We start from the raw sequence: 21067 nt of genomic DNA on the forward strand, positions 1-21067 counted from the left end.
TTCGTTCTGTCTAATGCAAAAAACAACAACATTGTACTCACCCTCCTCGGCTTGTACTTTGCGCAGCGTCCTCCTGTATACCCAGTGCACAGTGGCTGGCAGCTTTCATCGACGTCATTGCTATGCACCACTTTCAGATAAAAGCTGCTGGCTTCTGTTTGGCTGACAGTGTGTTTCGCAGTACAGGGACCTGATGGGTCTCTGCACCGCGATGCATTTCAGCTGGATGTGCAGCCTCGGATGCACATCCAGCTGTAGCAGGGGCTGAGGCCGGCGGACCCCCTGCACCCTCAGGCTCAGTTGCGGTTGTTATCCCTGCATCCGTGATTGTTCCACCCCAGTTTACAGTGAAGAGGGGACCGTGTGGCCGAAACAAAGAGGCAAAGGAACAAACGTAACACATTGGCAACTTCAGGGGAACAGAAGCATTTAATACAGGTACAAAAATGTAAATAGTTATGGGAAGTAATTAAATTCCCAGAAATTTCGGGTAATATGAGTATGCTTAGCCTCTGTTGACCTTTCATTTCTATGTTACTTCTTATTGTAATATAATATATGAATCGGATTATAAAAGAACAATAAATAATGGGAGAAGAACACGACACTGAGCGCCGATAGAAACATAAGAGCGGACAGACCGGGGTGGATTTTCTTAGATAAACCGCACTACTGTTGACCCAGGATAAAGCATTTGCGATGTGTTTGTTTATGGGGTTGTAGCAGATGTTACATACCGCGTTTGTGTGTTTAGATGACACGGTATTTGCAGGAAGTCTTCCCTCTTCGCGTCCCATCAGTCAATGTAATCTATAGTGCATATACGGATCACTGCGGAGTTTGCGCTAAATTTGATAATACATCTTTAAACTATGGGATTATAAGATCTAGAGTGATCGTCGGTGGAAGCTAATGAACTTACCGGATCCATAACTATGAGCAAAAAGTGTGAGATTATTCCACTTCCATTACGGGCCTAATAACACAGCTCATCCATAACTTCCGTGCTTTTAGGAATTCTCATTTTTACATTTTAGAAGGATTTCTTGGAAATAAATTGATCACAAAGTGTCCTCCCTTGCTTGGGGAAAGTCCGGGGTGAGGCGAGACACACAACAACAAGGGGTTCACACAACAACAACCAAGGAGTTCACCAGGGAAACGTAAACAAAGGTGGGCCCTGGTGCTAGGGAAGGGGATGATGGGACACCTTCTGCACTCACCTGCAGCTGCACCCTGCACTCCTAGCCAGTCCCTATACAGGTTACACACCTGTCGCCGAGCAGGATACCTGAAGCCCTGAGAGACAGTGTAGTAACCCTGGCTAGTGGGCTGGCAAGTGAGGATCGCTAGTCCCACCACTACACTAATACAACACTAATAGAAAGCACAACAGACAGGGAAAACAACAAAGGATTGTAGCCTACACTGCTTCACTGCAACAAGGGCTCCAGCAGATCCTTCCATCTTGGGGGCCTAGCTTCAGAATAAATCAGAATAACCGGCGCCCTCTATTGGAAGATATGACTATATATAGGGGATAGAGTGATTACCAACCAAAAACACCTGAGGCCAGGAGTCACGAACTGCTGGAAAGCAAAACTAGCATTAACCCTTTCAGCACCAAAGGAAAAAAACATTCAGTGTCCTCCAGATGCTTTTTGCAACCACTTTTCACTTTGGCCAATAAATGAGGATTATGTAAAGATGGGTTTTGTAAATTAGATGCCCCACTTAACCAACATTTGAGTCCCAAATCAGAGGATTTGGCACCCCAAGATGCCATTCCTAGCAAGTCCCTATACAGGTTCTGAACCTGTCGTCGAGCAGGATACCTGAAACCCTAAGAGACCATGTAATTGCCCTGGCTAGTGAGCTGGCAGGTGAGGATCACTAGTCCCACTGCTGCACTAATACAACAAGAAAGGAAGGTACAACAAACAGGGGAAATAACAAAGGATAAAGCCCAATTTCATGGCTGCATTCAGACACCAAGACTGCAGCCTACATCGCTTCACAGCAACAAGGGCTCAGCAGCTCCTTCCACCGTGGGGCCAAGCTTCAGAATGAATCAGAACAACCGGCACCTTCTACTGGGAGATGTGACCATATATAGGGGAAGGGTCTGTGGGCAAGCAGGATACCTGAAACCCTGAATGACCCTGTAGTACCCCTGGCTAGTGACCTGGCAGGTGAAGATGGCTAGTCCTACCCCTGCACTAATACAACAAAAAGGGAAGGTACAACAGACAATGGAAACAGTAAAGGATAAAGCCCAACTTCATGACTGCAGACACCAGGACTGCAGCTTACACTGCTTCACAGCAACAAGGGCTCAGCAGCTCCTTCCACCTTGGTGCCAAGCTTTAGGATGAATCAGAATAAATGGCGCCCTCTAATGGGAGATGTGATCATATATAGGGGAAGGGATTGGTAATCAACCGGAAGCACCTGAGGACAGGAGTCAGAAGCTGCTGGAAAGCAAAAGTGAGATTAACTCTTTCAGCACCAAATGAATATATAAAGTTCATGTGACGTAATAGGGCATAAGAAAGACATTGTCTTCATATACGGGATTACAATTGATACTTACAGAGGCAGAAGATTTTTCCATGAGTCACTCGCCGGCGGCAGGACTTACTGCTCCTACTCAGCATGTTCGGCATTATGACTGCAGACTGCTGTGTAAAGCCGAGTAAATCATTACTTGTAAGAGAGTTGCCCATATACGTGAATGCTAAGTCCTATCTACTACTTGAGAACAGAAAGCAGCTACGTTATAGGCCTACTTTTTCCTAGAAACCGCGGTGCTGTGCTACATAAGTTGTATATGGTGCTGCGCCGCAGTCTTACTTACTTGAATGGAGCAAACCAGGTATAATTTACTGTACTAGTCTATATCATACTCCAGAGCTGCACTCACAATTCTGCTGGTTGTTATTGGTTTATTAAGCCTATTGGTGGACAGCATGTGTGACGCACTGGACTAGCCAAGTAGTCACAGCGCCCCGCACAACACCAGTCCCACACAAGGTAACACCAGCCAACCACATAATACCCTAGTCACCTCCCTTAGTGCTTGATGGACACACCAGGGGGGCAGGGCCAGGCGGTTGGCCACGCCAACTGAGGAGTTCAGAGGGCCTGAGGCAGGAAACAGGCAGTTGAGTAGTAGTAGAGTTCAGAGTTGAGTAGTAGTGAGTGAAGGAGCTCAGGCCTGTGGTACGGGCCTGTGACAGACTGACAGATGCCGGGGTTGGAGCCCTGGTACCTTGGCTAGGAGGGATACGGTGGTCTCAGCCTGCAGGAGCCGGGAAGACGGCTCGGTGGATCCGTGGTGGACCGGGAAAGGGTAGTGGCCCGCAGGTACCGACCCGGGGAACCGACTCAGAAACCGGAGCACACAGGGGGGTACTTAGCCCCTGAAACGAGGTCCAGAATCCACTGGACTGAGTTAATTAACTGATTGCGGTCTGGACTATAGGTCCTTTCCCACCCAAGTCCCGACTGAAGACAACAGCCCACCGAGGGGGATAGAAAGCCACCGCACAGGCAGAGAGATCCCACGGGCCAGCGTCTGCGGGCAAATGGGCTCTCCCGACATATACACAGCCGGGGAGTGGACTCCCGTCGCTGAAGCACAGGCAGTCTACACATACACTATACGGTGCAGGAGAAAGGCAAAGACCACCAAACCGGGTGGGGGACCAGACGCAGCCGGCTGCGGGCACCGACCACCATCAACTTTGTTTACCAGAGACTTGTGTGTGTCAATAACAGTGAGTACAACAGTGCCATCTGGCCGTGCATCGCCCTGCACCGCCCAGCTCTCCCCAACGGGTCCCGGGGCCATCATCCCTGCCCACGGCGGGGTTAACATCTTGCTGCATAACCATCTTCCCTGGGTGCCCCGTAACTGCAGCGGTGGTGTCTACACCTTCACTACATCCCCTGGGTTCGGCCGTGCACCTACCTACCACCCCCCTAAGTAGCGCTAGCATCCCCTTTCAGAGCGACATGACCCCAGGTCCGGAGGCGCTCGAGCCACCACCAACGAGCCCGGATCCGAGTGGCTCGGCTGCAGCCGAGCGCGGGGCGGTACACATTCACATCCCCTTATCCCCTTAAAGGAAAATTTCCCAAAAAAAACCTAACATGGTGTTAAATTTTGTGGCACTGCACAATTTCTCTGGTGTCTTTGAATCTGTGACTCATTTACCACTCTAGAAATATACCGCCACATACCAGTCAGCATTTCCTGAAAGGCTATATAAACCTTTGCACAGATTTGTTTCATTATTTATTTGCTTCCTGAATACAGTATTTAGCAATTTTCCCAATAATCGTCAAAAAACGTTCTATCATTTCGCTGCTGCAGAGTGTCTGTAAGTTTTTCATCTAATTTAGTTGCATGCAAAATTGTTACAAATTCATCAAATTCCTCCTCAGTTCTGACAGCGCTCTTTGCACTCCTCCTCCTATATTACTGGGAGAGACACACAGACCTCACATCCAGCCTATATTACTGGGAGAGACACACAGACCTCACATCCAGCCTATATTACTGGGAGAGAGACACAGACCTCACATCCAGCCTATATTACTGGGAGAGACACACAGAGCTCACATCCAGCCTATATTACTGGGAGAGACACACAGACCTCACATCCAGCCTATATTACTGGGAGAGACACACAGACCTCACATCCAGCCTATATTACTGGGAGAGACACACAGACCTCACATCCAGCCTATATTACTGGGGGACACACAGAGCTCACATCCAGCCTATATTACTGGGAGACACACACAGACCTCACATCCAGCCTATATTACTGGGAGAGATACACAGAGCTCACATCCAGCCTATATTACTGGGAGAGACACACAGACCTCACATCCAGCCTATATTACTGGGAGAGAAACACAGAGCTCACATCCAGCCTATATTACTGGGAGACACACAGAGCTCACATCCAGCCTATATTACTGGGGGAGACACAGACCTCACATCCAGCCTATATTACTGGGAGAGACACACAGACCTCACATCCAGCCTATATTACTGGGGGAGATACACAGAGCTCACATCCAGCCTATATTACTGGGGGAGATACACAGAGCTCACATCCAGCCTATATTACTGGGGGAGACACAGACCTCACATCCAGCCTATATTACTGGGAGAGACACACAGACCTCACATCCAGCCTATATTACTGGGAGACACACAGAGCTCACATCCAGCCTATATTACTGGGGGAGATACACAGAGCTCACATCCAGCCTATATTACTGGGGGAGACACAGACCTCACATCCAGCCTATATTACTGGGAGAGACACACAGACCTCACATCCAGCCTATATTACTGGGGGAGACACACAGACCTCACATACAGCCTATATTACTGGAAGAGACACACAGAGCTCACATCCAGCGTATATTACTGGGAGAGACACACAGACCTCACATACAGCCTATATTACTGGAAGAGACACAGACCTCACATCCAGCCTATATTACTGGGAGAGACACACAGAGCTCACATCCAGCCTATATTACTGGGAGAGACACACAGACCTCACATCCAGCCTATATTACTGGGAGAGACACACAGACCTCACATCCAGCCTATATTACTGGGAGAGACACACAGAGCTCACATCCAGCCTATATTACTGGGAGAGACACACAGACCTCACATCCAGCCTATATTACTGGGAGAGACACACAGAGCTCACATCCAGCCTATATTACTGGGAGAGACACACAGACCTCACATCCAGCCTATATTACTGGGAGAGACACACAGACTTCACATCCAGCCTATATTACTGGGGAGACACACAGAGCTCACATCCAGTCTATATTACTGGGAGAGACACACAGATCACACATCCAGCCTATATTTCTGGGAGAGACACACAGATCACACATCCAGCCTATATTACTGGGCGAGACACACAGACCTCACATCCAGCCTATATTACTGGAGAGACACACAGAGCTCACATCCAGTCTATATTACTGGGAGAGACACACAGACCTCACATCCAGCCTATATTACTAGGAGACACACACACAGAGCTCACATCCAGCCTATATTACTGGGAGAGACACACAGAGCTCACATCCAGCCTATATTACTGGGAGAGACACACAGACCTCACATCCAGCCTATATTACTGGGAGAGACACACAGACCTCACATCCAGCCTATATTACTGGAGAGACACACAGAGCTCACATCCAGTCTATATTACTGGGAGAGACACACAGAGCTCACATCCAGCCTATATTACTGGGAGAGACACACAGACCTCACATCCAGCCTATATTACTGGAGAGACACACAGAGCTCACATCCAGTCTATATTACTGGGAGATACACACAGACCTCACATCCAGCCTATATTACTAGGAGACACACACAGAGCTCACATCCAGCCTATATTACTGGGAGAGACACACAGAGCTCACATCCAGCCTATATTACTGGGAGAGACACACAGACCTCACATCCAGCCTATATTACTGGGAGAGACACACAGACCTCACATCCAGCCTATATTACTGGAGAGACACACAGAGCTCACATCCAGTCTATATTACTGGGAGAGACACACAGAGCTCACATCCAGCCTATATTACTGGGAGAGACACACAGACCTCACATCCAGCCTATATTACTGGGAGACACACACAGAGCTCACATCCAACCTATATTACTGGGAGAAACACACAGAGCTCACATCCAGCCTATATTACTATGAGACACACACAGAGCTCACATCCAGCCTATATTACTGGGAGAGACACACAGAGCTCACATCCAGCCTATATTACTGGGAGAGACACAAAGACCTCACATCCAGCCTATATTACTAGGAGACACACACAGAGCTCACATCCAGCCTATATTACTGGGAGAGACACACAGAGCTCACATCCAGCCTATATTACTGGGAAAGATACACAAAGCTTACATCCAGCCTATATTACTGGGAGAGACACACAGACCTCATATCCAGCCTATATTACTGGGAGAGACACACAGCTCTCTCCTCCAGCCTATATTACTGAGAGAGACAAACAGAGCTCACATCCAGCCCATATTACTGGAGAGACACACAGAGCTCACATCCAGCCTATATTACTGGGAGAGACACACAGAACTCACATCCAGCCTATATTACTGGGAGAGACACATAGAGCTCACATCCAGCCTATATTACTGGAGAGACACACAGAGCTCATATCCAGCCTATATTACTGTGAGAGACACACATACCTCATATCCAGCCTATATTACTGGAGAGACACACAGACCTCATATCCAGCCTATATTACTGGAGAGACACACAGAGCTCATATCCAGCCTATATTACTGGGAGAGACACACAGACCTCACATCCAGCCTATATTACTGGGAGAGACACATATCCAGCCTATATTACTGGAGAGACACACAGACCTCATATCCAGCCAATATTACTGGAGAGACACACAGACCTCATATCCAGCCTATATTACTGGGAGAGACACATATCCAGCCTATATTACTGGAGAGACACACAGACCTCATATCCAGCCTATATTACTGGGAGAGACACACAGACCTCATATCCAGCCTATATTACTGGAGAGACACACAGAGCTCACATCCAGCCTATATTACTGGGAGAGGCACACAGACCTCATATCCAGCCTATATTACTGGGAGAGACACACAGAGCTCACATCCAGACTATATTACTGGGAGACACATAGACCTCACATCCAGCCTATATTACTGGGAGAGACATATCCAGCCTATATTACTGGGAGAGACACACAGCTCACATCCAGCCTATATTACTGGGAGAGACACACAGACCTCACATCCAGCCTATATTACTGGGAGAGACACACACAGCGCTCACATCCAGCCTATATTACTGGGAGAGGCACACAGACCTCATATCCAGCCTATATTACTGGGAGAGACACACGGAGCTCACATCCAGCCTATATTACTGGGAGACACATAGACCTCACATCCAGCCTATATTACTGGGATTTGTTTGACTTTTGGGACCTCCAACTGTAGGAAGAACTGGATCACACACAAAACCTCTCATGTGTTCAGCAGGATGACTGATGGCAACCGAGGAAGGCATGAGTGTTCCAGAGACCAAGACATGTATCTATGCTGGCCTTTATTAATATCTACTGAATATATAGAAACAGTTGAGTTAATATGTGGCTACGTATATTTACTAATTTTCCTTACAAATATTAATATTCTCTTAGCCTTGTGTTAACAGAAAATCTGATTGAATACATTTTCTAGGATCTATTTTGTAAACCTTGTATTAAATTTATAAGAGTCTTCTAGTATTATGATACAGTATTTGTCTTCTCTGTTTACCTAATCAAACACAATAAGTCTCTGTTTCGTGTGCCAATTAGATCGGCTAGGATAAACATTAGGGTAGAACTGACATTTCACTACTGGATCTTGAATAGGTATTGTCTGCATGCAGTGTGCAAGCAAGGTGTAGCAAAAATACGCGGCATTGAATGGCGATATCAAATGTCATGAAACTTATGGACCCCCAAAACTGGCTACTCCCACATATTATGGTGAGCCGGTTACCTCGCCACAGTCTAAACCATATATCATAGTATAATTTTTGTAAGTGATTGCCATTAAATAACATTGTACTGATACATTATAGTATTACAAATATATGAAAGATTTGAAAATTGAATTACTTTTTTATCTGTATATATACAAAAAACATGAAAATGTGGCAGAGTGGTAGACAAAATCATGTATATTGATTATTATATTCATTAAAAGAAAACACAATCTCATAAATAAAAAAAAAGATATCTTTAGGAAAACATTGAAAAAAGGGAACCGCAATGGGTCACAACACTACCCAAGTTATAAGAATGGTATTTGTTGTAGGCCTCTGAAATTAACAGTAAAAAGCATGAAAATGTTGCAGAGTGATAGACAAAAACATGTATAATGATTATCACATTCATTAAAAAGAAAACATAATCTTATAAATATATATATATATATATATATATATCATTAGGAAAAGGTTAAAAAAAAGGAACCGCCATGGGTCACAACACTGCCCCAGTTATAAGAATGGTACTTATTGTAGACCTCTGAAATTAACAGTAAAAAGCATGAAAATGTTGAAGAGTGATAGACAAAATCATGTATAATGATTATTACATTCATTAAAAGAAAACATAATCTCATAAATAAAAGAATAGATATCTTTAGGAAAACATTGAAAAAAAGGGAACCGCAATGGGTCACAACACTGCCCCAGTTATAAGAACGGTACTTGTTGTAGACCTCTGAAATTAACAGACAAAAGCTTGAAAATGTTGCAGAGTGATAGACAAAAACATATATAATGATTATAACATTCATTAAAAAGAAAGCAATCTCATAAATAAAAGTATATATATATCTGTCATTTGGAAAAGATTAAAAAAAGGGAACCGCCATGGGTCAACACACTGCCCCAGTTATAAGAACGGTACTTTTTTTGTTGACCTCTGAGATTAACAGCAACAAAAACCTATTATAATTTCTGACAGTGACAAACTGGGTACATCTGGGTGGCTCTTGGATCATCTGCCATCTGTTGTGAAAGTTGTAAAACAAGACAAGGTTTCTTGGAAACTTTAAATAGATTATGTAATAATGATTATATTAAACAAATAATAATAAACAGAGGTGTAATTTAGAGCTCATGGGCCTCAGTGTAAAACAAATAATGTCCACAACTTAAAATATGCCATATATGTTTTAGTTCTAATGCTGCAATTATGGATAGATATTTCACTCCAAAACTATTAGTTGTATGACCGGTTTCTTATTTTTATAACTGCTTCTACTTCTTCAGAACAGGAAAATATTTTTAAAATATTAATTTTCCTTCTACATCTTAACTATTATAGTGAAAGTCACACATTATTTGTGTATGCTTGCCTTTTGTATGGCATTGTAAATTTGAGCCTAAGGGCTTAAATATATTGATAGTAATGATAGCATTACGTGGAAATGTGCAGTTCTTCAGAAGTAAGGTGTCTGAAGCATTTTTTCAAGTAATTTTACTGAGAAAATGAATGCGTTGGAATTTCCATATACGTAACTTTAGTTCTGGAAATGCAGTAAATGTGTTGTATTCATAGCTAAATAAAAATAGAAATGGAGTCACTGGAAGGTAGACATGTCCTTTATCTTGTTTTTGTTAAAAGATTTTAATTTCGGGTTGTAATTGAACCCATGGCCATCCCCAAATAAATGGTATCAGAATGGTGCCTCAGGTTCAGGGTATATTCTGTCCTAGTAACATTTTGCAACAAATTATTACCATAGTGCGTGCATCGAGCAAGGAAATTAGCATTCTGTGGTCCACCGGTAGAAATGTGAATCATTTTACGAAACTTAGTGCACCTTCCACTAATTAAGGTTCTTTTGATGACAAAAAACAAAACTAAGCCAAACTTGTTGTTAGTAGTCTGCTTCCTCTTTGCATGGCTGCGGTGCACAACCACATCTCTTATTGTAGCTACAGACTCCCAAAAATCCATGTTTCATTTCATGCATCAAACTATTATGTGTGTATTTGAGTCTATGTTTTTGGGTAATGAATTGAAAGAGAAGAAACGTCAATCGAAATATCAGGTGTTTCCAAAATTCACAACTTTTATTCCAGGTAATAAAACCAAGAAACAGTAAAAAAGGGCAGTGAAAATCGCAGTCGTAGGACAGGACTACGTGATTTCGTGATTAAGCCTTCATCACGTATTTGGGTGTACTGTTGCACAAAATGGTTCAGGTGGATTTAGGTTGGCGAAAGAGCTAATTACTTTGAAAGGTGTGATATTGGCACCATTTTTGAATCTGTGCACTCATTACTCAGGACTAGAGACGAGAGGAGATTGGAACTTCAATTTGGCGGGTGTAGCCGGAGTTTTCAAAAAGTTTGGTTTGAGACCTGAACCCCCAATGGAAGTCACTAATTGGGTAGTTTGGGTCTCCGCTCACATACAGCCATCCATATACAAAACACTTCCAGGGGCTGTAGTCAGGATTTTTTCCATTTTTTTTGGGTGCACACTACATCCGATCATGCTTCAGCATCGTTCTTGTGACGATACTCCACTAGGTGTCACTAGAAGCTACTAGACACAGGGAAGTCAAACACGCCGGCGGTCAGAAGCCAGGAAGTCAGATAAGGTACACAGGGAGCATGTAGAGCTGGGGTCAGGGTACAAGCTGGAGGTTAGAAGCTAGGAATTCAGATAAGGTACACAGGGAGTGAGCAGTGCCGAGGTCAGGGTACAAGCCTGAGGTCAGAAGCCAGGAAGTCAGATAAAATACAGAGAGTGAGTGGAGCCAAGGTCAGGGTACAAGCTGGAGGTCAGAAGCCAGGAAGTCAGATAAGGTACAGATAGAGTGAGCAGAGCCGAGGTCAGGGTACAAGCCGGAGGTCAGAGGACAGGAAGTCAGATAAGGCACACATTGAGTGAACGGAGCCAAGGTCAGGGTACAAGCCGGAGGTCAGAATCCAGGAAGTCAGATAAGGTACACATGGAGTGAACGGGTCCGAGGTCAGGGTACAAGCCGGAGGTTAGAATCAAGGAAGTCAGATAAGGTACACATGGAGTGAACGGAGCCGAGGTCAGGGTACAAGCCGGAGGTCAGAAGCCAGGGGGATAAAATCAGAGTCAGGGGCTCGGGCAGAAAACGGGAACAAAGGTCCAGGGTAGAGTGGCAATATCAGAACAACAAAACAGACGAGAGCCAGAGAATTCAATGCAGAGCAGGAAGTACACCTGGCAGCGTTCCGGGTGAAATTGGTCTCTTATGAAATCGAGCACTCAACCGGAACGAGGTGCCTGAACACAGGCCCCTCCCCACACCAGCACAGGACCCGAAGGCTGAGAAGCAACCCATGACCTGGAACATAATACAGAACATTGGCTCTGCTGGAGAGCTGAGCACCACAGATCATAACAGTTCTGATCAGGAGAAATGTTGTGTTCTTGTGAGTGCCGACACTGCCGGTATTCACAGGAAGTGAATCATCACAGCGACAGGAGTCATCATCTGACTTCCGCGCCGCCATGCCAACCCATTGGCACCTTGTGATCGCGTCACTGGGGCCGCCGATGGCGGCGGGAACAAGTGCGATCCCTGCCAGAGAGCATAATGGGATAGACACGGCCAAGGACGTACCAGATGATAATGTGTCTTTAATATACATATGCCTTTAACTTACTAACAAAAAACTTGCGGAACCAATATAAGAAAACAAAGGAAAGCATTGGATGTACGATTTTTATCACTGTGTAAGTCAAAGTTACCATCCAGCAAGAATATTGCCTCTATGGCGCGGATCTAATGGAAACTCCTTTCAGCATTACATGGAAATATGAGTCTTGCCAAGTGAACGTCAGTAATGTAGAAGAACCCGCTCGGCCAGTCACTTTATTTACGCTTTGCAGGTTATAAAATTCTGAAAAATTATCACTATCTTACATCCTGTAAAAATAATTAATCTCAGCACTTGGCAGGTTTTCAGCATCAGCAGCCACTATATATCATGAGAAATCGATATCATCATCCTGGTAGATGGTAGCAGCAGATTTTATCAGGAATGTCTCAGTACATTTGTCCATTCACCATTCCTTCAGTTATATGAAGTTTGCCAGTGACATATGGTGAAAAACAGCCCCACACCATGATGCTCCCACCTCCACACTTCACTGATGTTGGTGTTTTTGTCATGATTTGCCTTTTGGCCTCCAAACATGGTGTATTATATGTTGGCCTCCAAAGAGTCCACTGTTGGTCTCCTCTGACCAGACTGTATTCTCTTAAGCCTGCTACACACGCTTCAATATATCTCACAATCCGTCGTTGGGGTCAAGTTGTAAGTGACGCACATCCGGCATCGTTTGTGACGTATCTGCGTGTGACAGCTACATGCGATCAGGATTGAACGCAAAACCGTTGATCGCAAACACATCGTATCATTCTCTAGAATTGAGCGTTTTGTTGCACGAACCTAGTCAATTGTAACGTGTGACATCCCTCATACGATTTTGGTGTCTGATGCTATGTGCGCAGGTGTGCGCTCTGCACCGCAGCTTAAAAAAGGTCCGCTTCAGAGCGCAGCTGAAAAGCTGCGTTCTGAAGCGCCTCACAATGTCTGTCTTGCACTAATCTCTGTCAGTCGGTCACTATCTCTGTCCCTCTCTCTGTCCATGTCAGTCTATCCCCCTCTCTCATACTCACCGATCCCCGATCCCCGGCGCTGCACGGCATTCACACTGCTCCGGCGGCTTTTACTATTTTAAAAGAGCCGGCCGCCCATTAAACAATCTCGTATTCCCTGCTTTCCCCGCCCACCGGCGCCTATGATTGGTTACAGTGAGACACGCCCCCACTCTGAGTGACAGGTGTCACACTGCACCCAATCACAGCAGCCGGTGGGCGTGTCTATACTGTGTAGTGAAATAAATAATTAAATAATTAAAAAAAACGGCGTGCGGTCCCCCCCAATTTTAAAACCAGCCAGATAAAGCCATGCGGCTGAAGGCTGGTATTCTCAGGATGGGGAGCTCCACGTTATGGGGAGCCCCCCAGTCTAACAATATCAGCCAACAGCCGCCCAGAATTGCCGCATACATTATATGCGACAGTTCTGGGACTGTACCCGGCTCTTCCCGATTTGCCCTGGTGCGTTGGCAAATCGGGGTAATAAGGAGTTATTGGCAGCCCATAGCTGCCAATAAGTCCTAGATTAATCATGTCAGGCGTCTATGAGACACCCTCCATGATTAATCTGTAAATTACAGTAAATAAACACACACACACCCGAAAAAATCCTTTATTAGAAATAAAAAACACAAACATTTACCCTGGTTCACCACTTTAATCAGCCCCAAAAAGCCCTCCTTGTCCGGCGTACTCCAGGATGATCCAGTGTCGCATCCAGCGCTGCTGCATGGAGGTGACCGGAGCTGCAGCAGACACAGCCGCTCCGGTCACCTCCACACAGCAAATGAACACAGCCGCGCGATCAGCTGAGCTGTCACTGAGGTTACCCGCTGTCACTGGATCCAGCGGTGGCCGCGGGTAACCTCAGTAACAGCTCAGCTGATCGCGCTACTCACCTCAGTTGCTGCGTGGAGGTGATAGGAGCGGCGGTGAGTAGCGCGATCAGCTGAGCTGTCACTGAGGTTACCCGCGGCCACCGCTGGATCCAGTGACAGGGGGTAACCTCAGTGACAGCTCAGCTGATCGCACGGCTGTCTTCATTAGCTGTGTGGAGGTGACCGGAGCGGCGGTGTCTGCTGCAGCTCCGGTCACCTCCATGCAGCAGCGCTGGAAGCGACGCTGGAGCATCCTGGATTACGCCGGACATGGAGGGCTTTTTGGGGCTAATTAAAGTGGTGAACCAGGGTATATGTTTGTGTTTTTTATTTCTAATAAAGGATTTTTCGGGTGTGTGTGTTTATTTACTGTAATTTACAGATTAATCATGGAGGGTGTCTCATAGACGCCTGACATGATTAATCTAGGACTTATTGGTAGCTATGGGCTGCCAATAACTCCTTATTACCCCGATTTGCCAACGCACCAGGGTAAATCGGGAAGAGCCGGGTACAGTCCCAGAACTGTCGCATATAATGTATGCGGCAATTCTGGGCGGCTGTTGGCTGATATTGTTAGGCTGGGGGGCTCCCCATAACGTGGAGCTCCCCATCCTGAGAATACCAGCCTTCAGCCGTATGGCTTTATCTGGCTGGTTTTAAAATTGGGGGGAACCGCACGCCGTTTGTTTTAATTATTTAATTATTTATTTCACTGCACAGTATAGACCCGCCCACCGGCTGCTGTGATTGGGTGCAGTGTGACACCTGTCACTCAGAGTGGGGGCGTGTCTCACTGTAACCAATCATAGGCGCCGGTGGGCGGGGAAAGCAGGGAATACAAGATTGTTTAATGGGCGGCCGGCTTTTTCAAAACAGTAAAAGCCGCCGGAGCAGTGTGAATGCCGTGCAGCGCCGGGGATCGGGGATTGGTGAGTATATGAGAGAGGGCTGCTAACTTCAGTAACTTAGGAGATTAGCGGTCACCGGTGAGTCCTTCACAGGTGACCGCTAATCAGGGCGCGACACAGACAGAGCCGCAGCATGACCGTGAAGTCGGGTGAAGTTCACCCGAGTTCATTCTGACAGTGCGGCTCTGTCTGTGTCTGCTGTCATCTGCCATTCAGCTCTGCTACATGGCTGTCTGTGTCTGCTGTTAGCGGCCATGTAGCAGAGCTGAATGGCAGATGACAAAGTAAAAACGCATCCCTACACATTACACACGCTTGTCAAGTCAATAAATAAAAAAAAAAAAAAAGGTTCCCAATGCATACGTCACAGAACACATGATCTAAAGGATCGCACACAAAATTGATCAATTTAACATAGACTACTGACGCACGTGTGACAGCAAATGAACGACCAACGTGAAATCTCATAAGATCCCGTATGCAACCTGGGCGTGTCACATCGCAAATGCGATTGTACAACTAATTGCAACGTGTAAAGTGGGCTTTAGACTTGTCTACAAGTTGTTGATATATATATAATATATATATATAATATATATATATATATATATATGTATATATATATTACAGACCAAAAGTTTGGACACACCTTCTCATTTAAAGACTTTTTTTTATTTTCAGGACTCTGAAAATTGTAGATTCACATTGAAGGCATCAAAACTATGAATTAACACATGTGGAATGAAATACTTAAAAAAGTGTGAAACAACTGAAAATATGTCTTATATTCTAGGTTCTTCACAGTAGCCACCTTTCGCTTTGATTACTGCTTTGCACACTCTTGGCCTTGTCTTGATGAGCTTCAAGAGGTAGTCACTGGAAATGGTCTTCCAACAGTCTTGAAGGAGTTCCCAGAGATGCTTAGCACTTGTTGGCCCTTTTGCCTTCACTCTGCGGTCCAGCTCACCCCAAACCATCTCGATTGGGTTCAGGTCTGGTGACTGTGGAGGCCGGGTCATCTGGCGTAGCACCCCATCACTCTCCTTCTTAGTCAGATAGCCCTTACACAGCCTGGAGGTGTGTTTGGGGTCATTGCCCTGTTGAAAAATAAATGATGGTTCAACTAAACGCAAACCGGATGGAATAGCACGCCGCTGCAAGATGCTGTGGTAGCCATGCTGGTTCTGTATGCCTTCAATATTGAATAAATCCCCAACAGTGTCACCAGCAAAGCCCCCCCACACCATCACACCTCCTCCTCCATGCTTCACGGTGGGAACCAGCCATGTAGAGTCCATCCGTTCACCTTTTATACAAAGACACGGTGGTTGGATCCAAAGATCTCAAATTTGGACTCATCAGACCAAAGCACAGATTTCCACTGGTCTAATGTCCATTCCTTGTGTTCTTTAGCCCAAGCAAGTCTCTTCTGCTTGTTGCCTGTCCTTAGCAGTGGTTTCCTAGCAGCTATTTTACCATGAAGGCTGCTGCACAAAGTCTCCTCTTAACAGATGTTCTAGAGATGAGAAGGTGTGTCCAAACTTTGGGTCTGTACTGTATGTCTATCTAGTTCAACCTACAACTAACATTTATGTTAGTTACATTTTATTTCTTTTTGAAATTGGACTTTAAGCTTTCCATTTCCAGAAATGTAACCCTGTAGAATGGGAAATACATTTTTTTATGATAGTTCAAAGCACCCTGTATATACATATCAGGGCAAAACTCAGCAGGAATTTTCTTTCTTATCTAGTTTGTATCTCTCGGGGGCAGATTACCTATAGAAGGATCTGTTGCACCTGAATACTAAAGTTTTAGGAGCCCTCACTTTAAGGGACACAGGGATATAAATTGTATGTACTAGTTGTTGAGCACTGCAACTAATATTCCATTGGGGTTAAGGAGCGTCTTTCTATCCGTGGCATCCCTATGCCATATGTTGAGACCGTTCAAAATGGAGTAGAGAAGGGGTTAACGCCGCACATCAGCCAAATAAAACTGTAGAGATGTTGATGAATAATAACTTTTTTTTATGTCATCGGTCTACGCGTTTCGAGGTCGAAACCTCTTCCTCAGGACCAGTACATCAACAAAAGCATAGCACAGATCTAAACAACACATCTACATACATCTCGTATAACTAGAAGAACGCCTACTGATAGAAAAAAATCAGCGTGCAAGCCCTCTATCTGCATGACATAACACATCTCATTAGTTTCAACCTCGAAACGCGTAGACCGATGAAATAAAAGAAAGTTATTAAATGCTGTTGGATCTTTTCTGATTTCAGTTTTTGAGAATGTTTATAAACATCTGTCATATGGTTGTCACTGAGAAGTTCTACTTTATACATTAGATATAGTGTATATGATCATCTCTGCAGAGATAGTAGCCATATAGGCAACCTGTGTGGTGCTTCAGCCTTTAAGCGGCACTATATTTACCCCTAGCAGCAATGTCTTAGCGGAAATCATATTTATGTGTTTTGTTTATGTCTGAAGCTTTCAAGCGAATGTTGAACTTAGTTGCAATACCGGGCTCAGCCACATTGACAAGAGTGGCGCTCTTCCTGAAAAACAGAAAACAGTTTTGCTGCTGGGATTTTTATTTAATGTTGTTGCAAATTAGTTTAATCATCTGAAAACAACAGCTTGATTATAAGAGAGGTAACATCTGGATCAGCAGAGTCATAAAGATATTAATCACTTTTATTAGGGTCCTCTAAAATAAATAATAACCGTTGCTCGGTCATAATTTCCATATGTAATTATGAACTATGAAAGGAACAGCCAGTATGTAAAAAACAAATGCAAAATATAACATGAACACATAAGTAGAAGAGACAAAGAGAATGTTCGGAACTTCTGAACTTTTATTGCTACAATGTATCTAAAGCAAAAAAAAAACAGGCAAATTTGTAAACAAGCTTGATACAAGAAACTTTTTTTTGTGCATTCCGCTCCTATGCAAATCTGCTTGTCTCAATGGTTACAGACTCCGAATAAAAGATGTGTGTAACTTGATCCTTAATGTGAACGCCTGCAGAGTAAAGGAATTAACCGAATGAGGGGCATTAACCATCCTTTGACGATGGGTGGTCCGCTCTGCAATTATTTGTAGCGGAGGGGGGCACCTTCTAGACAATCAAAGACTAAGCAGCAGTAATGAGCACTTGTGTAGGCCTTCTCGGCCACTAAGAAGCACTTAAAGGGTTAACAGCATCTAAATTTTTACGCAGCTTGGAGGATCTATGAGTCTCGAAGGCAAATGGCCCCCCTTTACTGGTCATCTGGTACACATATAGCCACATGTTAGGTGTTATTAAAGGGAATCTGTCAGGTGATTTTGTAGTACAATACTAATGTTGTCTTTAAATAGGGCTTAAGGACACCTTTCAGTATCAGTAACATTTATTGCTCTACCTTGTCCTGTTATCTTGTTGTAAGCTCCATAGAATTCAGTGTATAGTAACTAGTCAAGTGTATGTAAACACATAAACTGCATATTCACTGCTCCCCCTCCTACCTCTCAGTGCTGGCATCAGTGATAGTAAATCTGAGCTTAATTTGCACTGCTGCCCCCACCCATACCCCCTGCCACCTCTCAGTAATGATAGTGAATGCACTAGAGAGGTGGGAGGATGGAGCAGTGAATATGTAAATTGTATTTACATACACTTGACTAGTGTGCACCAAACAATGAATTCTACAGAGCTTACAACACGAAAACAGGATAAGGTAGAGGAATAAAACTTACTGATCCTGAAAGGTCTACCTTAGCCCTATTTAAAGATAACATTAGTATTGTACTAGAAAATCACTTGACATATTCCACCTTTAGGGACATATTTCATGTAAAATTAATTTATCTCGGGTGAAAAATCATTTCTGCAATTTGGATTTTATGCAAAATTATGCATAGTTTGGCTTTTACAGACTATTTGTTTCCCTGTATATTCAGCTTTAATGTAATCTGTGCTCATAAATCAGCTGGGAGAAGCTCAGAAAAAGAGAGATAAAAGCTACAAACTCTCCTGAAAGATCATCACAGTGAGCTCACTGATGGATTCTCAGTAAACTCTTTCTGCAGACAGCAATAGACAATGCAACACAGAGGCTGTAGAAGGCTAATGGTGCAAAACTCAACTCTGCTGCATCCCAATAAATACTGGGTATATGGTAAACTGGGGCAATCATTGAGTATTTATACCGCATCCTTGTCTTACAGGTGATTTACCAATGGTGCGGATCGACGAGCAATAAGTACGAGCGCTATAAGGCCATGCAAGTAGCCAACGGAATACGCGACAATGAGAGGAATGGGCGAGCCGGGCTTGTAGTTGTGGAAGAGGGCAGCGAACCCACGGAACTAACTAAGGTATTGCAGTATTGAGATTAGTTTTTTTTAAGATACTGTTAAAAATTATATTTCTTTTAAACAAAATGTCTATTTTGTCTCTTAAATATGCACAAAATTTCACAAATTACTTTACATATAAACCTGACCACAATGATTGATTCCTATATATGAATGTAATACAGATGGGGGCGCTGTTTCATTGATATCTATAGTAAATATTTACTAAAAACTGTGGTGAAAAAGGGTACTGCAAGTAAAATGGGTAATTTATTGTTTTATGTACTGTAAAAACCCAAATAGCCCTGTCCATATCACCACAGACAAGGGTAAAGATAGGCATGGGTCATGTGAATATAATACCGCAGGCGGTGACTCACGTGCTGAGGTTTGTGTGTATACAGATACAGCGTGATGGTTGCATCATATCCAGCAAGAACCAACATTCAGCAGAGTGTGATAATACATCATAAAATAGTGTGACCGCTCTACAGTACAGAGCTCTATAGTGTGACCGCTCTACAGTACAGAGCTCTATAGTGTGACCGCTCTACAGTACAGAGCTCTATAGTGTGACCTCTCTACAGTACAGAGCTCTATAGTGTGACTGCTCTTACAGTACAGAGCTCTATAGTGTGACCGCTCTACAGTACAGAGCTCTATAGTGTGACCGCTCTACAGTACAGAGCTCTATAGTGTGACCTCTCTACAGTACAGAGCTCTATAGTGTGACCTCTCTACAGTACAGAGCTCTATAGTGTGACCGCTCTTACAGTACAGAGCTCTATAGTGTGACCGCTCTACAGTACAGAGCTCTATAGTGTGACCGCTCTACAGTACAGAGCTCTATAGTGTGACCTCTCTACAGTACAGAGCTCTATAGTGTGACCGCTCTACATTACAGAGCTCTATAGTGTGACCGCTCTACAGTACAGAGCTCTATAGTGTGACCGCTCTACAGTATAGAGCTCTATAGTGTGACCTCTCTACAGTACAGAGCTCTATAGTGTAACCGCTCTACAGTACAGAGCTCTATAGTGTGACCGCTCTACAGTACAGAGCTCTATAGTGTGACCGCTCTACAGTACAGAGCTCTATAGTGTGACCGCTCTACAGTACAGAGCTCTATAGTGTAACCGCTCTACAGTACAGAGCTCTATAGTGTGACCGCTCTACAGTACAGAGCTCCATAGTGTGACCGCTCTACAGTACAGAGCTCTATAGTGTGACCGCTCTACAGTACAGAGCTCTATAGTGTGACCGCTCTACAGTACAGAGCTCTATAGTGTGACCGCTCTACAGTACAGAGCTCTATAGTGTGACCGCTCTACAGTACAGAGCTCTATAGTGTGACCGCTCTACAGTACAGAGCTCTATAGTGTAACCGCTCTACAGTACAGAGCTCTATAGTGTGACCGCTCTACAGTACAGAGCTCCATAGTGTGACCGCTCTACAGTACAGAGCTCTATAGTGTGACCGCTCTACAGTACAGAGCTCTATAGTGTGACCGCTCTACAGTACAGAGCTCTATAGTGTGACCGCTCTACAGTACAGAGCTCTATAGTGTGACCGCTCTACAGTACAGAGCTCTATAGTGTAACCGCTCTACAGT

The 21067-nt window shown here is 44.4% G+C and overlaps 1 protein-coding gene across 1 annotated transcript in view; it reads left to right on the forward strand.

Annotated features, from left to right (window-relative positions):
* The window catches only part of SCIN (scinderin), a 135665-nt gene that overhangs the window by 26821 nt on the left and 87777 nt on the right, over window positions 1-21067 (forward strand). The window contains exon 4 of the mRNA XM_075315716.1: window positions 19326-19475. Coding sequence (XP_075171831.1) covers window positions 19326-19475 — 150 coding nt within the window. The remainder of the gene's footprint in view (window positions 1-19325; window positions 19476-21067) is intronic.

The sequence above is a fragment of the Anomaloglossus baeobatrachus genome, chromosome 6, assembly GCF_048569485.1.
Source record: "Anomaloglossus baeobatrachus isolate aAnoBae1 chromosome 6, aAnoBae1.hap1, whole genome shotgun sequence".
NCBI classification, from domain to species: domain Eukaryota; kingdom Metazoa; phylum Chordata; class Amphibia; order Anura; family Aromobatidae; genus Anomaloglossus; species Anomaloglossus baeobatrachus.